The 25219-nt window shown below is 44.4% G+C and overlaps 1 protein-coding gene across 4 annotated transcripts in view; it reads left to right on the top strand.

Annotated features, from left to right (window-relative positions):
- The window catches only part of unc5db (unc-5 netrin receptor Db), a 484543-nt gene that overhangs the window by 351688 nt on the left and 107636 nt on the right, over positions 1 to 25219 (top strand). For all 4 annotated transcript variants that reach the window (XM_060906684.1, XM_060906685.1, XM_060906683.1 and 1 more), the window contains 2 exons: positions 148 to 251; positions 24464 to 24644. In XM_060906684.1, coding sequence (XP_060762667.1) covers positions 148 to 251; positions 24464 to 24644 — 285 coding nt within the window. The remainder of the gene's footprint in view (positions 1 to 147; positions 252 to 24463; positions 24645 to 25219) is intronic.

The raw sequence follows: 25219 nt of genomic DNA, 5'->3' as shown, positions 1-25219 counted from the left end.
GACTCCAGCTATAGAGACAGGTTTCACTGGTTTTTGGTTTTGTAACATTTTGCAATCAACAAACACACACAAAAGTCCTGTTATGTTGTATGTGACTCATATATTCTCTCTCTCTCTCTCTCTCTCTCTCTCTCTCTCTCATTGTAGACCTGCGTAAGAACTTTGAGCAGGACCCACAGGGGAAGGAGGTTCCCATCAGGGGCATGATCGTTCTGCACTGCCGGCCTCCAGAGGGTGTACCCACTGCTGAGGTACTGTGTGTGTCCTTCTCTCTCAGTGTACTTTTCTGGCTGGTTGCTGATAGATAATGTTGAACTTGATCACATGCCCTGAGGTTTAATCATGCGGAGGTACACAATAGGGGTCGTGAACACACACAGATGATGGGCACGCTGTGTGTGTGTGTGTGCACGGTGACTCTCAGCAGGTCGTTAATCACGGCTGAAATGTATGTGCCGTGCCACTGTCCCCTTCCTCGAGTACACTTGTGCCCTTTAGTGCACGCTACAACACCTCTCTCACTCCTCTCGCTGTGCTTTAGGGTCATGAACACTTTTGGCTTTCATTTTGCATCAGTTTATCACTGCAGTAAGGTTTTCTGGAATCAGGCAGACAAATCCAGGAACATGAATCATAAAAAGGACACGTAAAGGTCATACATGGATACGTCGCATTCCATTAAAGGGCTGATGACACGAACATGACTCTGTGCAATTTCTTAAATAAACTATACAACATGGGAAACATGTTAGATTTCTGTTATAATTACGTGAAAAGAAGCTGTTGTTACGCAAATATCCAACTTTTAATTGCGCAGCGCAAGAAAACTGGGTCCGTGGCTCGCGGCCATGTTGTGACGTCAGCGGAAGAACACGCTGCGGTTCACTGGCTGTTCTACTCTGGTTCTACTCAATGGAAATGGCGCATGAAAACGCCGGTGAACTCTCTAGTGCTAGCTCTTCCTCTTCTGGGAGTCTAGAATTGTGTTGATCTCTTCCGAATAGAATCTATGATAGCCTACCCTTTTTACCCTTTGCCTCTCGTTGCTAGGCGGCAGTTACATGAAAGCCGCAAGCTTTCACAAGCAAATACATGACTGATATCACGCCGACTTTATGATTATCATGTAGAATCTATAGCTCTACGCACCTTTATCTTATGTCGTTTCACAACACATGTTCTGACAGGAGGACTGTCTTTGGATCCGGCATAGCTACTAGTAGACCCCCTCCAGCAACAGATACTGCTGACGTTTTCCAGCCCAAAATATGTTCAAAACCCACCAAAATGCACTTGGAACCGCTCAACTGGGCGGGAAACCTCCCAATCTGGCAACACTGTGTAGGCACTGCTGATGGTAGTAACACACGTTTGTGCTGAACTGAACACCCAAGAGATTCTTTTAAGCTGGGAAGGGTGTCAAAACAATCCAAATCGAAGTGTTCAGAGCACAGGACGGATGTTGGTGAGGGCTCCCACTTGTCACGAGTGCGCCTGACTTGCTTCACCCACTTCGCATGCAGCTCGGGATCTCTGGGAAACTTGAATAAACTTACCCCATCCTTGTGGGTTTTGGAGCAAAAGCCGGCAACACAACGCGAAGGCATAATATATAATATAAAATGTCTAATAAAAATACTAATAATGATAAACTGAACACCTGTCGCATCAACAACAAACTGGTAAGTTAGGAGGAAGGTTCTTTCGCTGACGTCATATAGCTCCTCCTCCTCCTTCGTCTCCTGGGTGCTGCAGCCCCGTCAAATTTGCCCAAATAGCCGCGTTTTTTATCATAACTTGTAAAATAGGCGCCTTCGTGAATTAATATATGGATCATCGGGAATTACTTTTTATGTTATAAAACATCACCAAAGATGTCAAAAATGTGTCATCAGCACTTTAATAGCATTTAGTAGACGTTGTTACCCAGAGCAGGTGGGGGTTAGATGCCTCGCTCAAGGGCCCTTAAGCCATTCCTGCTGGTCCAGGGAATCAAACCAGCAACCTTTTGGTCCCAAAGCTGCTTCTCTAACCATTAGACCAGGGTTTCCCACACAAACCTGTGTGACTAGGAAACTGAGAAAACTAGCTGGACTCGGGCTAGAAACCAGAAATCCAAGACAGCACTGGAAAAACACAACATTCAAACTTTGCACAGGTGAATGAGATGAGGCCATGTTCAGGGCAGGGCTGTGAAAAACAGGCAGCAGGAATGACGATGTAAGACAGGAAGGTCTCTACCTACACCTGTACTTCAAGTGCCGAGCTGTGCCTCAAATCATATCCTTCTACACTATCCAAGACAATTGTCGAGCGTGAATCTCCATCTAAAACCTGTCCAGTAAAATAAAACAGGGATGTAGCAGAGCACACATTCGTCCATTGGCGGGGTTTGCAATGGCAGCAAGCTGAGAACATCACCCCAGACATTTTCACTTCTCCATCCCCAGACACTAATTCCAGCTCCTGCTTGGGTGATCCCCAGACATTCCCAAGCCAACTGTGAGATGGAATCTCTCCAGCAGGACCTGGGTCTCCCCCAGGGTCTCTGTCCAGTGGGATGTGCCAAAGGCAGCTTTAGTAGATGTCCAAAGAACATCCTTGTATGATACCCAAACTACCTCAACTGACTCCTCTCGATTTGGAGAGGCAGTAAATTCTGGAGAGTCTGGAGTCCTGGGGAGTAATCCCAACATCCCTGGACAGGAAGCTTGCAACTGTGTTCTTTCTGCATTTCACAACTTGTGGCCACAGGTAAGGATTGATGACCGGTAACCTTGTTCAGTTGTGCACTTTGGTAAACCTCAAGGTTGCTTCATCAGGAGCTTGGTCCTCCCAATAGGGCCTGACCTGATGAACAGATCTGAGGGTAGCGGTCAGACCACCATGAAAGGTACAAACAAGACGATGTCCCCGACCCAGATTAGTGTCAGGGGGTAGTGTCCGCAGATGAACACCTGGTGATCAGTCCAACGATGAAACCCGATAGAGATCACCCCAAAATGGTGACATGAGACTATCTTGTAGGTTCGCCACCTACAGGATCAAGGATGAGTGTCGGATCCAGTGTTCATCAGGCACCACAAATGTCATGAACCGAGTTGATACAGTGAACGTTGTTGGTTTAGACTGCTAGCTAACACGCAGTCTGGCATTGCTCATCACATCATATGTCATTTGCCTTCCATACAACAATGGTTCGAATAGAAATTTAGCAGCATCTTAATGTACAAACCACTTAAAACTCTCCTGTAGCAAGTTTCCACAAATGATAATGGTGTGACATGAATAGTGGATGTCCACAAAACGAAGTTACATGGAACTTTTACTCCTGCATTCGTGCCCTAACGGAAATGGAATTTTACTGTTGGGTAGAAATAAGAAAAATTTGCCCAAAACACCAAACCAAATTAACAACACGCCAGCATTATAACACTAAGTTACTCTTGCGTTTGCACTGAAATAAAGCCCATACATGGAATACGTTAGACCAAATTCAGTCCAGACATTTTGTTCTTTCTCACGCACCCCACGTGTCGTCATGGTATTTTTGGCTCTGCAGGACAACCCAGGGGTGAGAAATATGAACCAATAGAGCAGATTTCCTACACACTTGTGCACCACAATGGACATACTGTGCAGGAGAATTGGAGTGACCTTTAAAGAGATATAAGAGTTCCTGATGCGAGCCGTTACAGCTATCCCTGTAGATCAGGATCAGCCAATCAGCATTGCCGTAATAGAGCGAGTGTGGTGTAACTTGTTATTTTGCTGACATTATCTAATCCAGAGAATGTAATGAGTTTCAGCCTGTGGTCTTTATCGCGCCATAATATTACAGTTCATATCTATATGCTTGAACCATTAGAAAATGATTGTGTGGCACCAAAAGGTCAGAGGCAGTACGCTTCCGAGTTTATAAATCCTCGTATTGTCAACTGGAGCCATGTGTCTGCTATGTTTATGAGAAGATGCCGGATGAACATCAGTCTTGTGACTTTGGAGATCAAAATATTCAAACTAGCTCAGGGGGAAGCCATGGCCTGATGGTTAGAGAAGCAGCTTTGGGACCAAAATGTCACTGGTTCAATTCCCTGGACCAGCAAGAATGGCCGAAGTGCCCTTGAGCAAGGCACCTAACCCCCAACTGCTCCCCAGGCTGCTCTGGGGGTGTTGTACGTCACTCTGGATTAAGAGCATATGCTTAAAGTGCTGATGACACGTTTTTGACATCTTTGGTGATGTTTTATAACATAAAAAGTAATTCCCGATGATCCATATATTAATTCACGAAGGCGCCTATTTTACAAGTTATGATAAACACGGCTATTTGGGCAAATTTGACGGGGCTGCAGCACCCAGGAGACGAAAGAGGAGGAGGAGCTATATGACGTCAGCGAAAGAACCTTCCTCCTAACTTACCAGTTTGTTGTTGATGCGACAGGTGTTCAGTTTATCATTATTAGTATTTTTATTAGACATTATTTTTTATATATATATATATATATATATATATATATATATATATATATATATATATATACGCGTTGTGTTGCCGGCTTTTGCTCCAAAACCCACAAGGATGGGGTAAGTTTATTCAAGTTTCCCAGAGATCCCGAGCTGCATGCGAAGTGGGTGAAGCAAGTCAGGCGCACTCGTGACAAGTGGGAGCCCTCACCAACATCCGTCCTGTGCTCTGAACACTTCGATTTGGATTGTTTTGACACCCTTCCCAGTTTAAAAGAGTCTCTTGGGTGTTCAGTTCATCACAAACGTGTGTTACTACCATCAGCAGTGCCTACACAGTGTTGCCAGATTGGGAGATTTCCTGCCCAGTTGAGCGGTTCCAAGTGCATTTTGGTGGGTTTTGAACACATTTTGGGCTGGAAAACGTCAGCAGTATCTGGCAACAGATACTGCTGAAGTTTTCCAGCCCAAAATATGTTCAAAATGCACTTGAAACTGCCCAACTGGGTGGGAAACCTCCCAATCTGGCAACACTGGCAGTATTCCGGAGGGGGTCTACTAGTAGCTATGCCGGATCCAAAGACAGTCCTCCTGTCAGAACATGTGTTGTGAAACGACATAAGATAAAGGTACGTAGAGCTATAGATTCTACATGATAATCATAAATGTAATCATAAAGTCGGCGTGATATCAGTCATGTATTTGCTTGTGAAAGCTTGCGGCTTTCATGTAACTGCCGCCTAGCAACGAGAGGCAAAGGGTAAAGAGGGTAGGCTATCATAGATTCTATTCGGAAGAGATCAACACAATTCTAGACTCCCAGAAGAGGAAGAGCTAGCACTAGAGAGTTCACCGGCGTTTTCATGCGCCATTTCCATTGAGTAGAACCAGAGTAGAACAGCCAGTGAACCGCAGCGTATTCTCCCGCTGACGTCACAGCATGGCCGCGAGCCACGGACCCAGTTTTCTTGCGCTGTGCAATTAAAAGTTGGATATTCGCGTAACAACAGCTTCTTTTCACGTAATTATAACAGAAATCTAACATGTTTGCCATGTTGCATAGTTTATTTAAGAAATTGCATAGAGTCATGTTCGTGTCATCAGCCCTTTAATGTAAAGATCGAACGAGGTGTTGTGTGTGGTTCATGCTTCTCGTTCTTGAGGAACCGATTAGAGTTCGGTTCTGAGTGGAATTATGATGTTTGGAGTCATTTACACATCAAGGCCTCAAAGTGAAATGTTGATATGGTCGACAGTTTTAGCTTGTTTTGTTACTGTAGCATTACATCAGTCGATAAGTGCCAGCTATGTTCGTATGTCATTACCCTCAGTCATTAGCTAGCTTATTTTTGGAATCCATATTTCCCAGTTGCCTAGCAACAGTGTTCTCATTACTTGAGACAACTAAACGGTGAGCGTATTGTTTGTTTGCCTTGCCATGTCGCAGTGATAATCCACAATCTGCCAGGATGTGGTTGAGGAGCAGAAAACTCCAAAATAGAGGAATTAGGAAAATGGAAAACTCTTTGCCAGGAAGACAGCGCAGGCCACGCAGGGAGGCTTCATTATAAATTAAAACATTATCAAACATGGGCTTAACTGTTAAAATGGCCGCTCGGAGATGGAAATATGAAACAAGGAAACACGTTCAGACTCCAGGTTTAACTGACGGTCATGTGATTTTATTATGTGTTTTAATTGGGCAGTCATTTTGTAAATCCATTTTTTTTCCCCCCAAGTGATACTTTATTATACAACAACCATTAACACCTTGACAGTTAAAACCGTGTGTTAGGAATGATACCATTAGACAAATATATGTAAATATAGAAAGAGCATATTTAAATAATATTGGCTGACGTTGAGCGGTATTTCAGATGTATTCCATTCAGCTAGCATGATACTGAACGAGTCGAAGACAAGTCGCTGAATGGAATATATCGGATATACCATGAAAAAAAGCCAGCCATTATTATTATTATTATTACTACAACCCTGATTCCAAAAAAGTTGGGACAAAGTACAAATTGTAAATAAAAACGGAATGCAATGATTTACAAATCTCCAAAACTGATATTGTATTCACAATAGAACATAAACAACATATCAAATGTCGAAAGTGAGACATTTTGAAATTTCATGCCAAATATTGGCTCATTTGAAATTTCATGACAGCAACACATCTCAAAGTTGGGACAGGGGCAATAAGAGGCTGGAAAAGTTAAAGGTACAAAAAAGGAACAGCTGGAGGACCAAATTGCAACTCATTAGGTCAATTGGCAATAGGTCATTAACATGACTGGGTATAAAAAGAGCATCTTGGAGTGGCAGCGGCTCTCAGAAGTAAAGATGGGAAGAGGATCACCAATCCCCCTAATTCTGCGCCGACAAACAGTGGAGCAATATCAGAAAGGAGTTCGACAGTGTAAAATTGCAAAGAGTTTGAACATATCATCATCTACAGTGCATAATATCATCAAAAGATTCAGAGAATCCGGAAGAATCTCTGTGCGTAAGGGTCAAGGCCGGAAAACCATACTGGGTGCCCGTGATCTTCAGGCCTTTAGACGGCACTGCATCACATACAGGCATGCTTCTGTATTGGAAATCACAAAATGGGCTCAGGAATATTTCCAGAGAACATTATCTGTGAACACAATTCACCGTGCCATCCGCCGTTGCCAGCTAAGACTCTATAGTTCAGAGAAGAAGCCGTATCTAAACATGATCCAGAAGCGCAGACGTCTTCTCTGGGCCAAGGCTCATTTAAAATGGACTGTGACAAAGTGGAAAACTGTTCTGTGGTCAGACGAATCAAAATTTGAAGTTCTTTATGGAAATCAGGGACGCCGTGTCATTCGGACTAAAGAGGAGAAGGACGACCCAAGTTGTTATCAGCGCTCAGTTCAGAAGCCTGCATCTCTGATGGTATGGGGTTGCATTAGTGCGTGTGGCATGGGCAGCTTACACATCTGGAAAGACACCATCAATGCTGAAAGGTATATCCAGGTTCTAGAGCAACATATGCTCCCATCCAGACGACGTCTCTTTCAGGGAAGACCTTGCATTTTCCAACATGACAATGCCAAACCACATACTGCATCAATTACAGCATCATGGCTGCGTAGAAGAAGGGTCCGGGTACTGAACTGGCCAGCCTGCAGTCCAGATCTTTCACCCATAGAAAACATTTGGCGCATCATAAAACGGAAGATACGACAAAAAAGACCTAAGACAGTTGAGCAACTAGAATCCTACATTAGACAAGAATGGGTTAACATTCCTATCCCTAAACTTGAGCAACTTGTCTCCTCAGTCCCCAGACGTTTACAGACTGTTGTAAAGAGAAAAGGGGATGTCTCACAGTGGGAAACATGGCCTTGTCCCAACTTTTTTGAGATGTGGTGTTGTCATGAAATTTAAAATCACCTAATTTTTCTCTTTAAATGATACATTTTCTCAGTTTAAACATTTATGTATTTACAATTTGTACTTTGTCCCAACTTTTTTGGAATCGGGGTTGTATTATTATTATTATTATTATTATTATTATACATACACACTCCTTTCGGGTGTTCAGCGCATCTTTCTCTTTCAAAATTCTCTCCAAATCTTCCGTATTTAATGAAGTAAACCTGGCAGCTGTGTTTGTTTACAAATTGTCCCAGTCTCTCGCGAGCGCAGAAGCTTTACGTCTCCGACGTGTGACGTCATGTCTTGACAGCCATGCAGTATCGTAAACCGTATTCAACGCTCATTCTCCATTGGGTAGAGTGATGTAATACACGTAGGATAAGCGATATGCTAACAATATTGCATGCTATCAAACCAAATGAATGAAACCCGCTAGAAGGGAATAGAACACGTATTTATTCCATTGGAAAAAGTGTCCTGTATGGATAATAATTAAATAATATTGGGGGGCTTTGAGTGCTATATCAGATATATTCTATTCGGCTAGTATGATACTGAACGAGTCGAAGACGAGCCGCTGAATAGAATATATCTGCTATAGACCCTTTTCACGTGACGTCACGACAAACGCGGCCGCCATTTTGGACATGTACTACCAGTAGTTTACCACAGCCAGCATTGAGGAACGGCAGCAAAGAAAGTGTTTATTTTCAGCAAGACTTCCATCATGCCACTATATTGTTGTGCACCTGGATGTAGTAACCAACAAACAAGGCAAGGGTTATCATTTTATCGGATCCCGGTAGATGCTGACCGACGGAGAAGATGGATAGCGGCATACCAACGCTTGTGTAGTGGCCACTTTGTTGGAGGTAAGACGAATAAAATTAGCCAGAAAAGGCATTACATTGCTGTTAACATTCTGTGGCGGCGAGTGTGTAACCAAATAGGCTAAAATAACCCATTGTAACCTCTTTGTTCTTCTGTAGTAGCTATTAGCTAACGACATTAGCTAGCGTTGTGTTCCTTTGCTGTTGGTAGACTGTAGGACAGATCAGAGGCAGTGTCCTACAAACAGCGCTTAATTTGAGGGGGAGCAAGCCGGAGCGTGCTCCGGAACCTCAGGCGTTGGCTCCGGCAGCTATTTACACTGGATCCGGTGATCCGACACCTCTTTTGACTATGTAACAAAAAAATAATAATAATTAAATAAAAAAAATGCAAGTTTATTTAGTGTTAATGTCTGATTTTGATATCTGTCTTGTTGGTGATTTCTCTCATGAAACGACATCCACAAAATATCTGCAGATGAACTTTGCAGTGTTATTACAAAACATGCCCAGAAGCGCAGCGCCGCCCCCCCCTCCCCCCCTCTTTTTTTCCCGCTCCGGAGCCGCTCATCCTCTGCGCTCCGGGACCTCCCACTTTACAAATTAAGCACTGCGTTCAAAACAAGAGGAACATGTATTTGTCTCTTAAATCCAGGCCGTTCCCTGTAATCTGTAACAACGGTTGGAGAAAGTAATGGCAAATAGTGAGTGCACAAACCATAGAAGGTAAACTGTACACAGCGCCAGGGCAGTGTGATGGTATGTCTACTTTTAGATTGTGTTAGCTTATCAATGAACACACTCGTCACTCGACGAGTTTCACGTCTTTACGACGGATACTTAAATGTGTGTTAGGTATTATTGTTGCAGTCTAAGCAGTCATTGTAGCAGCTAGATGAGCGAGAACCGAAAGGGTCTGTGTCATAAACCGTTATTTCTGTACGGCGTTGCTAATGTGTCGTTACTGTTGTTATTTCTCCCTCTGCTCGCCCTGTAAATGCCCTACGTTGCTGGATAGCGAAGGTATTTTCTGCATCTCGCTCCTTTTTCTTGTATGTTCTCTGTTTGTCTCCTTCCTCGCATTCAAACCAATTCGAGCCGAAGTCCGCTACATGTCCAAAATGGTGGTCGCGTTTACGAAGGTCACGTGACTGAAAAGGGTCTCACGGCCAATATTATTATTATAATACATACACATTTGATGGAACAATTATAGATTTTACAAAAAGTTAAAAACAGGGGTGTAACTTGGCAATATTTAATGCTGATTCGGATCGAATGTAATTCAATGTTCTGTCAATCCAGTGTACAAAGTTCTAACAATAAAAATGGTACAAGTCCAAAACGCCTGAACAACCCAACTTACATACACGGGTATATACACAGGTAGACAGTTCAAGTTCAAAGTTACTTTTGGTCGTAGTTAATTGTTACATTGCAGTTGTTCAAAACAAAAGGGCTTTGCTGAGTGAAGTCCACGAGTGACGTCCTCTTGTAAAAGTCTCCGTCACTTTTCCTCACCTCCAAGTAGAACTTCGACAATATTTCCGCTATTGCTCTCTTTTCCAGTTTTTCGATGTCCGTTGGTCTGTTTTTCTCTTGTAAATATGCGTGAAGAATACCTAATGAAGTTTTTGTAGCCTTTCAGGTGTTCAGCACGTCTTTAGTTTGTTTGTTTATTTATTTAGTGCTTAAACCGAGCACTGGATTAGCCTCGTCTTCTCTCTCTCCCGGCCGACAAAGAAATGATTGTGCGCATGCGCAGCAGAAAAGCTTTGCCATTGGATCTTTGTATGAGCTCCGACGTGTGACATTGTGTTGGCTAGACAACATGCGATATTATAACAATATTGCACGCCCAACCTCCATCGGGGAGAGCAGCGTAATACATGAAGGATAACCGATATAACAGGATTGCATGCCATCAGTAAACCCATGAGAAGGGAATAGAACACACTTTTATTCCATCAGAACAAGTGCCCTGTATGTATAAGAATTAGATACATTTCGTATGAGGTTTTTTTTTTTTTTTTCGTTTCCGTTTCCGGTTGAGAGTACGTCGTGCGCGTTCTGGCTGCCGCTTCTCACCGGAGCTCTTATTTTATTTCTTTTTCTATTTTTTTTTCTTTCCTGTGTGTTTGTGTAGTTTGGTGTGTGTTTGAGTGTTTTGTCCGCCGGTTGTGGTGTAGCTCCGGACCCAGTTTTGGGCGTCGGTTCTCTCCAGGCCTTGGTTCGCTGTGGGCGATGCCTGCGCTCCCAGCTGTGGACTGCAGTGAGCCTGTTGCTCAATTTACATCGTGGTTGTCCAGCGCTCTGCGCTTTAACGCTTGGCGTGATGTTCCGAGCGATGTTGCTCGGTGGCGTCGCGGCGGCTGTGCAGGCGGTTTGGGGGACACCAGCGCTCTGCGTGGCGGAGCTTCTCTGCTCGCTTTGTGGATCCACGGCGTGGTGTTCGAGCGATGTTGCTGACGGCGGCGGTGCTGGAGATGTGGGACTTGTTTTCGTGCGCCTTTTGGTGGGACTGTGGCTGCTACACCACGGGAATTACATCCTGACCCCTACTTGGTGGACTTTTTATTTTTTATTATATTTTTATTTATTTATTTTTTCTTTCCTTGTCTATAATTGTAAAGCTGCCTTGGGTTTTTTGAAAGGCGCTATATAAATTTAACTTTATTATTATTATTATTATTATTGTTTCATCTTTCTGATTAGGCAGAAATTAGAGGTATTGGTGTGTTGTCCTCGTTCGGATCCTGTTCCAGACACATTTCTTGCTCCATGATCAAGCAGGAAAACAAAGTCTTCTAAAATCAAACTCAAGCCACGACACAGCAAAGCAAGTCAAGTGTGAAGTCCTGTGAGGGATTTTTTTTTTTATGTATGAAAGCTGCCTTTAAAAAAAAAAAAAAGATTAAAAAAGAACACCACAGTGCAGAGAAATGAAAGCACAGATCAATAAGTTGGAGCAAACCTGTGCTTGAGTGGAGAAGATGATATGAAGCAGATGGACGCAGGATTGCTTGTTATTTCGTCCTTGGGCTCTGGTGTGCAGCTTTTATTTACTTTCACATATGAGCTCCAAGAGCTGTTTTGAAGTTCAGAAAGTTATAAATTGCCAAGCGTAGATCCGTTTACCAAAATGAATGGTTTCAACATGCACATTTACCTTCATAGGGACGCTTTAGGATGCTGAGATGTTAACGATATCCCCCCAGCTCAAGCATCTGCATTGGCTCATTGTGTACGAGTCTGAAAAAGGTTCTTTACCAAGGTCTGTTAGCTGTCTGTGTCAGTACTCCTTCTGTATGGAGCAAATGTACGTCTGAAAAGCTTCAGACGTATTGCTAGTAGCGGAATCCGAGTAGACGACAGACTCGATCTGCTCAAGGTTTAGAGGGAATGCTTCTGTGTCGCCTAGGCAACCTCGGCGAGTGGGCGTGCAAAAACCCGGTGTCTGAAGGAGCCTGTTTGGTGGGGTCAGGTGTATGGAAGGGTGAGAGGGAAAAGAGTGCAGGAAGCGATCAAGGAAGGCGGAAATGAAGAGTTTGCGACGGGTCACGCGATTTCGTTTTCAAACCAACACGGCGGGTAAAACTGTTTATACGGCAAAATGCAAACCAGGACAGTAAAATGCTTTTGAAATTATTCGTTTTAAAGAAAATCCTTTTGATTTAGAACATCCAGACCGAGCTTTGTGGAGCAAATTAGTGTGTAAATCGCCAAGGAGATCGATTTATGCTTTCTACTAAGGGCAGGGTTTTAAAATCCGCTCCTTGTTGTCCGTCCTCTGTAGGGTATTAGGCAGAAAAAGAAATTTACCAGTCAAAAATAATATTTTATATAATCCTGATAAGTGCCGCAGGTGCGAAGACGAGCGCTGCAGGCGCAAAGTCCCTCTAGGGGGGTCTGGGGGCATGCCCCCCCAGAAAATTTTTGAAATTTAGACTTCATTTCCTGCATTCTAGGACATTTTCAGGGTGAAATGGCGTGTAATTTTTGATCAGAAATATTGCATATTTTTACTTTGTATTTTTTTCAGTTTCACTCCTGAATGTATCAGATGTATGTATGGTGTTTGATTTGGTAACAAAAGTGAAAAGAAAATAAACAACAATGAATTGTATATAATCTTTTGATCTAGTTACAGTATTTAATAAAAAAAAAAACCCAACAGTATTCTATTTTACCATACCCCAATGAACCCCCCTTGTTAATCAATGTATCACACATACCTTTTCTGTCTTTTTGTGGAAAAACGAATCAGTTTTTGTCACATTCAATTTGGGGCGTTTGTTGGGATTCATCTTGATCCAGAAGAGTGAGTCAGCAAAAAAAAAATGTGGTTCTCCCGCCAAGAAAGAGGAAACTACAACGCAGGGTGTTTGGCAATTTTCGACCAATCAGAATTCGCGATTTATTCAGTCCGCATGTTACAAGATTCAGTGCGGGCCAAAATGGCGGAAACGATGAAATATTCTGATTTTTCATTTCAAGTTTTCAGTATTTTTCGTATTAAACTGTGTTTCTTACGATTTGTAAATGATGGCGGAACCACACACGGACTGGCCATCGGGAGTAGCGGGAGTTTTCCCAGTGGGCCGGTGGTTCAGTGTGGGCCAGCGGAGAAAAAAAAAAAAAAAAACAGTTGCGCGCTGGCCTTTAATATGATAAGCAATGTTAACAGTTTCTTTAACAAACTGTTAACATTGCTTATCATATTAAAGGCCAGCGCGCAACTGTAATAAGCAATGTTAACAGTTTGTTAAAGAAACTGTTAACATTGCTTATCATATTAAAGGCCAGCGCGCAACTGTTTTTTTTTTTTTTTTTTCTCCGCCGGCCCACACTGAACCACCAGCCCACCGGGAAAACTCCCGCTACTCCCGATGGCCAGTCCGTGTGTGGGCGGAACATAACTGGATTTATCGGACGACATGTGGGAGTATTCATGTGCGAAAATTTTCGGCATTATCGTCCGTTTCAGTATCCGTCTGTGTGTATACTTGCCCGTTGAAATCGGCAATCACCCGTCAAATTTACGGGTGGACGGGTCTCTGCCTAATACCTTAGTCCTCTGCTCGTTCAGCAGGGGAAAGTCGGCGCGGGCATCTTCAAAACAGGACTGAAGCAGACATAGGCTATGTTCACACTGCAGGCTGAAGTGACTCAAATCCGATCTTTTTGCCCATATGTGACCTGTATCCGATCTTTTATTGACAATATGAACGACACAGATCCGATTTTTTTCAAATCCGACCCAGGCCGTTTGGATATGTGGTCCTAATTCCGATCCCTATCCGCTCTTTTCATATGCGACTTCAGTCTGAACCGCCAGGCCACATTCATCCGACTTACACGTCATCAACAAGCCACAAACATCACTATTCTGCGCTGAAGTAGGCGGCGGGTCTCTCAAAAAAAAAGTTACAACAACATGGCGCATAATCACAGGCGCAGATAGAGGGTGGGACTCGTCCCACCCAGATTTAAATTCACCTCGTTCGGTCCCCCCCACTTATAGGGAGGAAAAAACGTCTATGCTGTCTTTCTTTGTATAAGGCAAACCTCACGGAAAAATCAAAAGACTAATTACCATTCGGTTTATTGAGGTGCACGGCAGTGTATACATAGTTGCAACAACTCACATAAAACAAAGACTGATATTCGGTTGGTTGAGCTGCGCAGACTGCACAGGTTGCGAGCTCGAGCTTGGTTGCTATGGTAACCCACAACAAGTTTGACAGGCATATCGGGGTTGGGGTTGGTTTGCTGGCAGCTTTGTCCCCCCCCCCCCCCCCCAGTTTTTTGTCCCTCCCAGTTCAAAAAACGTACCTGCGCCCCTGCGCATGACATCAATGCGAGGGACGCTTCGGGCTGTGAAGGTTCTGAATCTTCTCAATGGAAGGACGCAGAGGTTAGGGAGCTGATTTCCATTTGGGGGGATGCAGCTATTCAAGCTAGATTGGATGGGTCATACCGCAACCGGGCGGTTTTACTTCCGTAAACACTGGCCATGCTCACTGCGTGTGACGTCGTCGTATCCTGCAATGCGCATGCGGAACACTTTTAGGTCGCTTTTCGTTCATACTGAGGATCACATACAAGTCGCATATATTTGTTAATGTGAACGACCTCACAAAAAAATCGGATTTCACAAAAAAATCAGAATTGAGCATTAAGCCTTGCAGTGTGAACGTAGCGATAATGACCTTTTCAGTACAAATATGCCAACAGAGGGATGAAGTTGTTCCAGCGGTAATTACAACACGAGACAGTGGATAAAGAGCGTAATACGTTGTAGCACCAAAATATAAATGAACCTTTTTCCGTTTTAAGACGTGGACGCATTCACATCAGTTCAAACCTCAGGAGTTTGGGTTAGAAAAATCTGGGCTGTGAGAAATCCCTCAACTTGAAGTTCCCAGTGGGAGGTCAGTGTGAAGGTGGAATAAGCAACGAGGTTAGCGAGGGGAGGAGGGAGGGGGTGTTTTCTACCATCTTGCCTTATGAGAGCTTAAAGTTTCCCATGATTCTCTACCCACAGAGAGGTGTGAGGCCTTAGCAGCACCTGGAAAGTGAATCTCCGTTAAAAGTTTGGATTTTGGTGTCCTGATTATTGCTTGTAGTGCTGAAGAAAATGAACCTCGGCTGTGTCTCATTCAAGGATTAAGCTTTGTTTATTTATTAGCAACAGTGCTGCAGGTGGAAAGTCCACTGAACCACAGCTAATGTGCTCCATGCAAGATTTCACAGCGCAGTCTTGGACTACTGATAAGGGCAGGAGAACAGAAGCCAGCAGGGACTCGAATAGACTTGTAGGACGACCTGAAAGCAGCGCTTGCACAGAGCGCGATAAGCGGTAAAGTGCTAGTCTGGCTAACGCAACTTCAAAGCTCTGCGAGCATTTGGTCTGGCATAGATATTAAGCCCAACCGTTTCCCAAAGCGCGTGCTTGACCCGCCTCCCTGAAATGCCTGTTTGCTATTGGTCGAAGCCAGAAAAGGCTGTGACGCAGCTTAAACCAATCACATCACTCTTTCCTCTGACGTATGTGACGCGACGGAAACTGCTTGAGTAACAGGAAGAAGATAAATACCTCCAGGGCTGCTCTTTGCTCCGTTTTCAATGAGAACTTCCCGTTGAATGCTTTCAGTACAGCATCTACCGCTGTGTCAAAGGCTTGCCGCTGCTCCATGTTCGTAATGTTTCTAGTGAATGAAGCGCTTCCGGCATAGATTCTGTAAACAATCTATGGCTTCCGGTCGCAGTTCTACTACGTCAGTGCCTTGAACACGCCTCTACCCAGGGCCGTTGGAGATGCTCAAAGTCGATTGGCTCCCGATTTTTCGGGAGCTTGGAAGAGCTGGAGATGGCTTGCCTTGCCAGACTAAGTTCGCAACAGGCCCCCGTGTTGCGTCACACTTAGGATGGGCGGGCCCAGGCTAGTAAAGCGCACCTCAATGATCCCTGTTCCTCCAGAGAGAGGTGTCTCAGTGCATTTTGACAAATCAGAACTATTTTGGAACAATACACTCTGGTCAGACGAAGCGAAAATGGAACTCGTGCGTCGGATCCGAAGAACATCAGGTCCACGGTGAAGCGCGGTGGTGGGAGCGTCATCGAAAGAAACATGAATGGAGTAATCTATTGTGAAACACGGGAGAAGACGGATGTTTCAGCAAGACAACGACCACAAACCTACACTCACAGCATCTCAAGAAGGCACTGCATGGTCGAGCCAGTCTTCTGACGGGAAGCCCGTTGAAAAGGTACGGAGGATTTTGAATCTGAGACGCCATCACGTGGATCCGTGGGGAGCCGAAGACGTTTTGCTGAGAGGAACGGGCCAGAACTGAAACACAGTGCTGCAGAAGTCTAATACTGTCTTACTATAGATGTGTTGAAGCTGTAATTGCTGCAACGTAGCACTAATGTTGGTAATTAGTGGTGTCCGAAGAGTTTTTTTTTCCCCCTATCAATGAGACATATTTTTGTTTATGCAATAAAACGAAAAACAATGTTTGTGAGACAGCTGTCAAGATTAGATTAGATTAGATTCACTTTATTCATCCCACATTGGGGAAATTCACGTGTTACAGTAGCAAGAAAATGTCAAACAGATAACAAATAAAACTGAAATAAAAATTAGACAAACGAAGGATTAAATACAGAGGGCTATTTGCATTATCTACCGTGAAAAAGTATAGAAAAATTGCCTTATTGAGAGGTTCGGAAAAATTGCACATTACAGATAGACTCTGTATACAGTATACACACGTACATAAATAATATTTATATATATAAATATAAGTATGCATAAAAATAGTTTAAGGCCTATATCATCTCATCTCATCATCTCTAGCCGCTTTATCCTGTTCTACAGGGTCGCAGGCGAGCTGGAGCCTATCCCAGCTGACTACGGGCGAAAGGCGGGGTACACCCTGGACAAGTCGCCAGGTCATCACAGGGCTGACACATAGACACAGACAACCATTCACACTCACATTCACACCTACGGTCAATTTAGAGTCACCGGTTAACCTAACCTGCATGTCTTTGGACTGTGGGGGAAACCGGAGCACCCGGAGGAAACCCACGCGGACACGGGGAGAACATGCAAACTCCGCACAGGAAGGCCCTCGCCAGCCACGGGGCTCGAACCCGGACCTTCTTGCTGTGAGGCGACAGCGCTAACCACTACACCCCAGTTTAAGGCCTATATTATTGCACATAATTGCATCGATGAGAGATGGCAGCGGTAGTAGTGGTGAAGTAGTGCAAATTAAACGACAAACAGGTTATCGGTGCTACGTTACAAGTTGTGGGTGTTATACAGTCTGACAGCAGCCGGTATGAATGACCTGCGGTATCTCATGGGTGTAGCAGTCTACTACTAAACGAGCTGCTTAAAGCCCCCACAGCCTCATGTAGGGGGTGAGAGGGGTTATCCATGATTGAGGTCAGCTTGGCTAACATCCTCCTCTCACCCACCTCCTCAATGGAGTCCAGAGGACAGTCCAAGACTGAGCCAGCCCTTCTGACCAGTTTATTAAGTTTCTTCCTGTCCCTCTCTGAACTTCCACAGACCACAGCGTAGAAAATCGCTGATGCTACCACAGAGTCATAAAAAGTCCTAAGCAGTGTCCGGCACACACCAAAAGACCTCAGTCTTCTCAAGAGGTGGAGACGACTTTGGCCCTTCTTGTACAGGACACCTGTGTTAGTCCAGTTTGTTGTTGAGGTGAACACCCAGGTATTTGTACTCCTCGACGATCTCGATGTCCAAACCCTGGATGTTCACTGGTGCAATTTGGGAAACCGTCCTTCTGAAATCGATCACCACCTCCTTTGTCTTGCTGGCGTTGATGCGCAGGTGGTTCAGTTCGCACCAGGCGACAAAGTCGGTGATGACCTCTCTGTACTCCAGATCGTCCCCCTCTGACACACATCCAACGATGGCTGTATCATCAGAGAACTTCTGGAGGTGGCAGCTGTCCGTGTTGTAGCTGAAGTCAGATGTGTAAAGAGGAAAGGAGCGAGCACTGTACCCTGTGGCGCCCCCGTGCTGCAGACTACCACATCAGAGAGACAGTCGCGGAGCCTCACATACTGCGGTCTGTTAATGAGGTAGTCGATGATCCATGCAGCCAGGTGGCAGTCGACACCAGCTCCCTCCAGCTTCCCCCTAAGCAGTGATGGCTGGATTGTGTTGAAAGCACTGGAGAAGTCAAAGAACATGATTCTCACAGTGCTCCCAGTGCCCTCCAGGCGCAACAGTGACCGGTGTAGCAGGTAAATGACCGCGTCATCCACACCAATGCCCGGTTGATATGTGAACTGCATCTCGCTGTTCACCAGGTGTCGGAGGTGTGAGCGTAGGTCGCGTTAACCGACAATTGTCCGTCATTGACGGATTTTTTTTTAGCTATGACGGAAAAATCTGAAGGCCGTCAGTCATTTTGACGGATGTTTACCGTTACCATTACCAATAACAATAATAGCCTAATAATAACAATAATAAAACATAATGAAACACACAATTGAAATGATTGGCAAGTTGTGGCAGAGTTTTCTTACATACAGTATACATAGTCTTCACTGCCGTCACTTTCAACCTGAGCCGACGTTGCGGCAGTCTTGATGTTCAGTGCATCGGCTGCTCATGTATACACTGTAGCCACTGCGCAAGGCTGTTCCCCCCCATCGCGCTCCTGACCGCGCTACGACTTTTCTAACCACTAGCACAGTGAGCTGTATTAATGTTTCCCTTCTCTGCAGAAGACGCGTCATTTTTGCTATTAAAAAAAGAGATGCATTGGGTTGTTTGTGTCGTTTCCCTGCCTGTACGTCTTTATGCAATAGCGCTCATTTAGGCTAGTTGTTTCCTTGTTTTTAAAATGAAACAAATGTTGATTTATTGTATTCTTCCCCAGCAAGCTTAGGAACATCACTGCTCGAATATCTGCTAAACTATCATTTTAATGAGAGCATGGGTCGACAAACTAACATTTAAACATAACTTCGTTTTATTTAAGACCTTCCGTGTCAGGTTCCAGGCTCCGCGGGGTGCAGCTGCACCACTGGTGCTTCTGATCGCTTCCCTGGGAGAAATGTTTCCCGACTTCAGAACTTTGGCTGAAGTGGCGCTGGTTATTCCAGTCTCCAGTGTCGCAGCAGAGCGCGGGTTCAGCCTTCAGGGTAAAATTAAAACGTCAGTGAGAAGTCGTCTGTCCGAGGCAAAGACGCAAAGGCCGAATCCCATTTCACCCCTTGGACCAACCCCTTGGCCCTTCCCCTCCATTTTGCGCGTTCACGTGAAGGGGTAGGGGTATCCCAATCCCAGTTAATGCGGAGGGGTAGGGGAAGGGATAGGGCTTCTGTACCCCTCCAAACGGAGATTTTCCTGGAGCTGACTCCGAACGAAGGGGTTTGAGTGATTTCCCACAATGCCATGCGGATTTCAGCGAGATTTCATGCGGATTTCAGAAAGATGGCGGTTCCCGCGGCGAAAGATTGTCAAAGTATTTTCTCCATTATTTACGTGTTTTAAGTTGTTATCCAGAGGAAACACGCCGCTTGATTCGCTTTCGAGCTGAGAATGAGCAGCGATTTCTGAAATCCAAGCTGCTGCTAAAAAGCTTTGGGAGTGAGTATTGTTTTCGGTTGCTTTACTGCGTACGTTTTGTTCTGTTATTCTCGCTTTTATTGTTTACATGAGTGTTCTGACACCTCATTCTGTCGGATGTGGTGCATGAAGCGCCAAAGATATCCCATTCAGTGGTGTTAGTTAACAAATCACACCCTGCCAGCAGAGATTTCTGGTTCTGGCTCTGACTGTAGCGGCTGGTCACAGCCAATGACGCATTTGGTCGCGTTTTGCTAACGTAAACGCTGACGGAGGTACGCGATGACGTATGCGATCGTTGAAGGGCTATCCCAATACGTAAGGGTTGAATTTCAAGCCCTATCCCTTGTAGCTCAGTTCCAAGGGGAAGGGGGGAGGGGAAGGGGTAGGGGTAGGGGTAGAAATTAGAATTGGGATTGGGCCAAAATTGAATGACAATTGCCTCGGCAGCAGTCTCCATCGACGACTTTGATTATGCACAAGCGAGCTCCCAATTTAAATCCATGCGGGCCAGAAGGAAGGTTTGAGCTCACGCAAACAGGTCAAATTAGACTGTCACTTAAACCGTTGTAGTGGACTGTTCATATTTTAACTGCAATTGTCTTGTTGTAAAATAACATTGTTCATACGCCCGTTAAGGCTCAACAGCCGCAATGTTTTTAGCGGAGGGAAAATGGGTTCACAAGTGACCGAACGTCAGAATCTCTGTTCATCTTTTTGCATCATAAAGACATAAATAAATGATTAAATAATACAAGCTTGTTCTGTGAATTAATTTTTAAATGAAAATGAGTCCATGAAAACACAAGTTATTAAATATATAGCATTTATAGCCTATATACATTGTCATTTAAAAGTTAAAATAAAATGTCAGATAATAATGGACAATGACGGAATTTTTACGACCCTGTCCGTCAAAATGACGGACAATGAAAAAGTCTAACGTAACCACTGGGTGGGAGAGAACAATCCTCTCCATGATCTTCATGAGCTGAGACGTTAAAGCTACGTTAAAGGCGAGACGTTTAGATCTAATCTCATCTTCATGAGGTGAGACGTTAAAGATGGTGGAAAGGGTTCTCCCAAGGGGGCGTGAGCGTGCTTAAAACATGGGCAGTATGCGTCCTGTAAATGAGTGACAGACACACTGGAGCCATAGCTGAAAATTGCAATTATTTATCTCCATCAGGGAACACGAAAGGACATCCAGATGTCTCGCTGAAGACCTGAAGACATCATGAAACGGTTGCGTAAATAAATGAAAGGAATTCCACGATAAACCAATTGTGTCCCTTCGCGACGGGACTGAGGCACTAATGGCATCTCGTGGATGCTGCATAATTGAAACAAATGCGCCAATTAGACTGTCATTTCTCACATCCTCTGCCACACACTTAGCCTGGCTAATTTGTGTCTGTTGCCTCACACCTCCATCACCTCCGCCCTCCCCTCCTTCTCTCTCTCTCTCTCTCTCACCCAATCTTTGTTTCATCACTTTCTTCCTTTCCTGTCCTTTTCAATCTCTCTCTTTCCTCCCGTCTGCTTCCCTTCTCCTCAGTGCATCTTTTCATCATTAGCCCAGGACCGAGAGGGAAAACCAGAGAGAGAGAGAGAGAGAGAGAGAGAGAGAGACGCACCAGCATGCAGAACAGTGAGGGGAGCTCGGCCTTCACGCTGCATTAATTGCCTCTTTTAACTCCCAGATTTCCCAGATGGAAAACTGACGAACACAAAAGACGCACAACTTCAGGCACAAGACCTCACCGCCAGCCTCAGATCCATTTACTCATTATCTGAATTTCGCTTTAATTAATCCGTGACCCTGACCAGGATAAAGCTGATACCGAAGATGTATGAACGCATGATAATGAGAGCTCCGATTCGAGCGAGAGGCCCTTCTGATCTCAACAGCTCTTCTCTCACATCTCATTTCTTATTCCGTGCTCAAACAGCCGCCATGAAGACACCTCGCTCACTCCAGCTGATACTTCACTGGTGATTTAATGATGTCACTTGATGTATCGTGTGGAAAACGCCACGCGTAAGGAATGACCTATTCGGTGTCATGCTGTTACAGGAAAATAATCAACAACACGGCGTGCTGACGACGTTTTCAATTCCATTTATGAAAGGTTATACATTTTACCCGTTCATGGTTACATTTAATGTCGCAGAGCATCCATAAAAGCAAGCGAGCTCCTGTACGCCGTCGTTCCCTCGGAGCCTGTCCTGCTGGGACGACCTGTACGTAGATAACCACCAGGAGAGGTTTAATCCAGACAAATATCCGTCATCGTAAACTTCAAAAATCCGGCTGTGTGTAATAATAAATTACAGCGATCGCAGACGTGACTGTGCATGAGTTCGTCTTCATTATGCTAATTAATGGCTTGCAGTCATTATTCGGCAAAAAAGAGAATACGATCAAAACCAGGGATTCCAAACATAAAAGTGTTTTCTGTCATAACAAAATGGATGTAACGTCCTGTTGGAGAAATTTGGCATGTGTACGTGCGTGCGCGTGTGTGTGGTGTGTCTATAGATTTCACTAATAATCAACAAAGATATGTTAATTTGTGTTTTGAGTACATGCTCGTGTACATCATCTTTTAGATCTTGATCCACCCAGATCTGCATGTGTGTGCTCTTTAGTGATTATGCTAATGAGTGGGCGGAGCCGTTACACTCTGGAGTAGCTCTGTGAAGTGACAGAAGCAGTGTCTGGGTTTACAGACGTGCAGTCGGGAATGACAGCCAGAAAAATGCCGTGAAATTAAAATGCTCCACCAAACATGTCACAGCGCGTGTGTGAGACTTATAATCAACAGGATTAGACCAGTTTGTTTGTATATTTCTGTCCTTCCATCTAGCTATTTAACTGTCTCTCTATCTATCTGTCGGCCTGTATGTCTATCCTTCCACCTCGCTTTTTAGCTGCCTGTCTATCCTGCTATTTAGCTATCTCTCTCTGTCTGTCTGTGTCTGCCTGTATGTCTATCCTTCCATCTAGCTTTTTAGCTGCCTGTTTGTCTCTCTCTGTCTGTCCTTTCATCTAGCTTTTTAGCTGTTTGTCTCTCTCTCTATCTGTCTGTCTCTCTGTCTGCCTGTATGTCTATCCTTCCATCTAGCTTTTTAGCTGCCTGTTTGTCTCTCTCTGTCTGTCCTTTCATCTAGCTTTTTAGCTGTTTGTCTCTCTCTATATCTGTCTGTCTCTCTGTCTGCCTGTATGTCGATCCTTCCATCTAGCTTTTTAGCTGTCTGTCTGTCCTTCCATCTAGCTTTTTAGCTGTTTGTCTCACTTTCTCTCTATCTGTCTGTCTCTGTCTGCCTGTATGTCTATCCTTCCATCTAGCTTTTTAGCTGTCTGTCCTCCCATCTAGCTTTTTAGCTGTGTCTATCTCTATCTGTCTGTCTCTCTGTCTGCCTGTATGTCTATCCTTCCACCTTGCTTTTTAGCTGCCTGTCGATCCTTCCATCTGGCTATTTAGCTCTCTCTCTCTCTCTCTCTCTCTCTCTCTCTCTCTCTCTGTCTGTCTCTGTGTCTGCTTGTAATGTCTGTCCTTCCATGTAGCTTTTTAGCTGTCTGTCTGTTTGTCTCTCTGTCTGTCCTTTCATCTAGCTTTTTAGCTGGCTGTCTGTCTGTCTCTCTCTCTCTCTCTCTCTCTCTCTCTCTCTGTCTGCCTGTATGTCTATCCTTCCATCTAGCTTTTTAGCTGTCTGTCTCTCTCTGTCTGTCCTTTCATCTAGCTTTTTAGCTGTTTCTCTCTCTCTCTCTCTCTCTCTCTCTCTGTCTGTCTGTCTGTCTGTCTATCCTTCCATCTAGCTTTTTAGCTCTGTCTGTTTGTCTCCCTCTGTCTGTCCTTTCATCTAGCTTTTTAGCTGTTTCTCTCTGTCTGTCTGCCTGTATGTCTGTCCTTTCATCGAGCTTTTTAGCTGTTTGTCTCGCTTTCTCTCTGTCTGTCTGTCTGTCTGCCTGTATGTCTACCCTTCCATCTAGCTTTTTAGCTGTCTCTATCTGTCTGTCTCTCTGTCTGCCTGTATGTCTATCCTTCCACCTTGCTTTTTAGCTGCCTGTCGATCCTTCCATCTAGCTATTTAGCTCTCTCTCTGTCTGTTTCTCTGTCTGCTTGTAATGTCTATCCTGCCATCTAGCTTTTTAGCTGTCTGTCTGTCCCTCTGTTTGTCTGTCCTTCTGTCTAGTTATTTATCTGTCTGTCTCTATCTCCAACGCTACCGTATATCTGTCTTCGTGTCTGTCTGTCTTATTTTGTAATATGTACGCTAGTATACACATTTGTAATGTCTTGCTGATATTTGTTCATTTATTAATCAATTTTCTAAAGTTTTATTGCTTCATTAGAAGGAACTTTGTTAGTGTAAGGCTTCAATTTCAGCCATAATTAGGTGAAGAATAAGAATCGCTGCCATCATAAAGTTTGTCCAATTTAGAATAAAGATATTGTGATTCAAAAGAGTCGACTCACGAGCCAAATGAACTGACTCACTGAAAAGAGCCAGAATTCCCATCACTACTGTTACTCGGTCCTAACTGTACCGTACATATTCAGATTCTCATTCTCTCTCTCTCTCTCTCTCTCTCTCTCTCTCTCTCTCTCTCTCTCAGGTGGAGTGGTTAAAGAACGATGAGCTGGTGAGTTCACTCGACGACGACAACATCGACACTCGAGCCGACCACAACCTGATCATTAACGAAGCGCGACTCTCTGACTCGGGGAACTACACCTGCCTGGCCAGCAACATCGTTGCCAAGAGACGCAGTGCCACGGCTACTGTGGTCGTCTTTGGTGAGAGACACACACACACCCCCATGTGGCAGTGATGCCATGTCCCTCTGTTTTCTCTTTCAGTTATCGATACTGATTTCAGTGAATGGTGTTCATCTGCCCACGTGGTTATTACACGTCATCCATTAACTTTGCTGCTGGCCAGGATGCCACCGGGAGTGTGTTCAGTGTCGAAAGGGCGAACTGCCAGCATTCATGTTTATCCTGCAGCGTTGTGTCTAAAGTGTAGGAATGTACAGTTTTAATCTCCGAGGGAGGTTTTTCCCCCTCAGGAGTAACTGAGTGTAAAGCTGGGACTTGAGCCTGCGTGTGGAGGGTGTTCGCGCTGAAACAAAGCACTCTCACACTGTGATTTAATGTTTTCTAAACATTTAATGCTACATTAAGGAAAAAAAAACGTGAACTCACTTAATGGCAGTGTTATTTTCTACTAAATGAAAGCCACTGGCTATTTAGCATTTAGTAGCAAACTACTCTCCATTAGCATTTATCATTAGCCATGTTAGCATTACGGAGTGTAGTATTTATGTTAACGAGAAACCCCCGATCCCATCAGTGTGTTGACTCAGAACTGA

Source organism: Neoarius graeffei, chromosome 24, assembly GCF_027579695.1.
Source record: "Neoarius graeffei isolate fNeoGra1 chromosome 24, fNeoGra1.pri, whole genome shotgun sequence".
Lineage (NCBI taxonomy): Eukaryota > Metazoa > Chordata > Actinopteri > Siluriformes > Ariidae > Neoarius > Neoarius graeffei.
The sequence above is the reverse complement of the archived record's forward strand: the minus strand, read 5'-3'. Positions and strand labels throughout refer to the sequence as shown.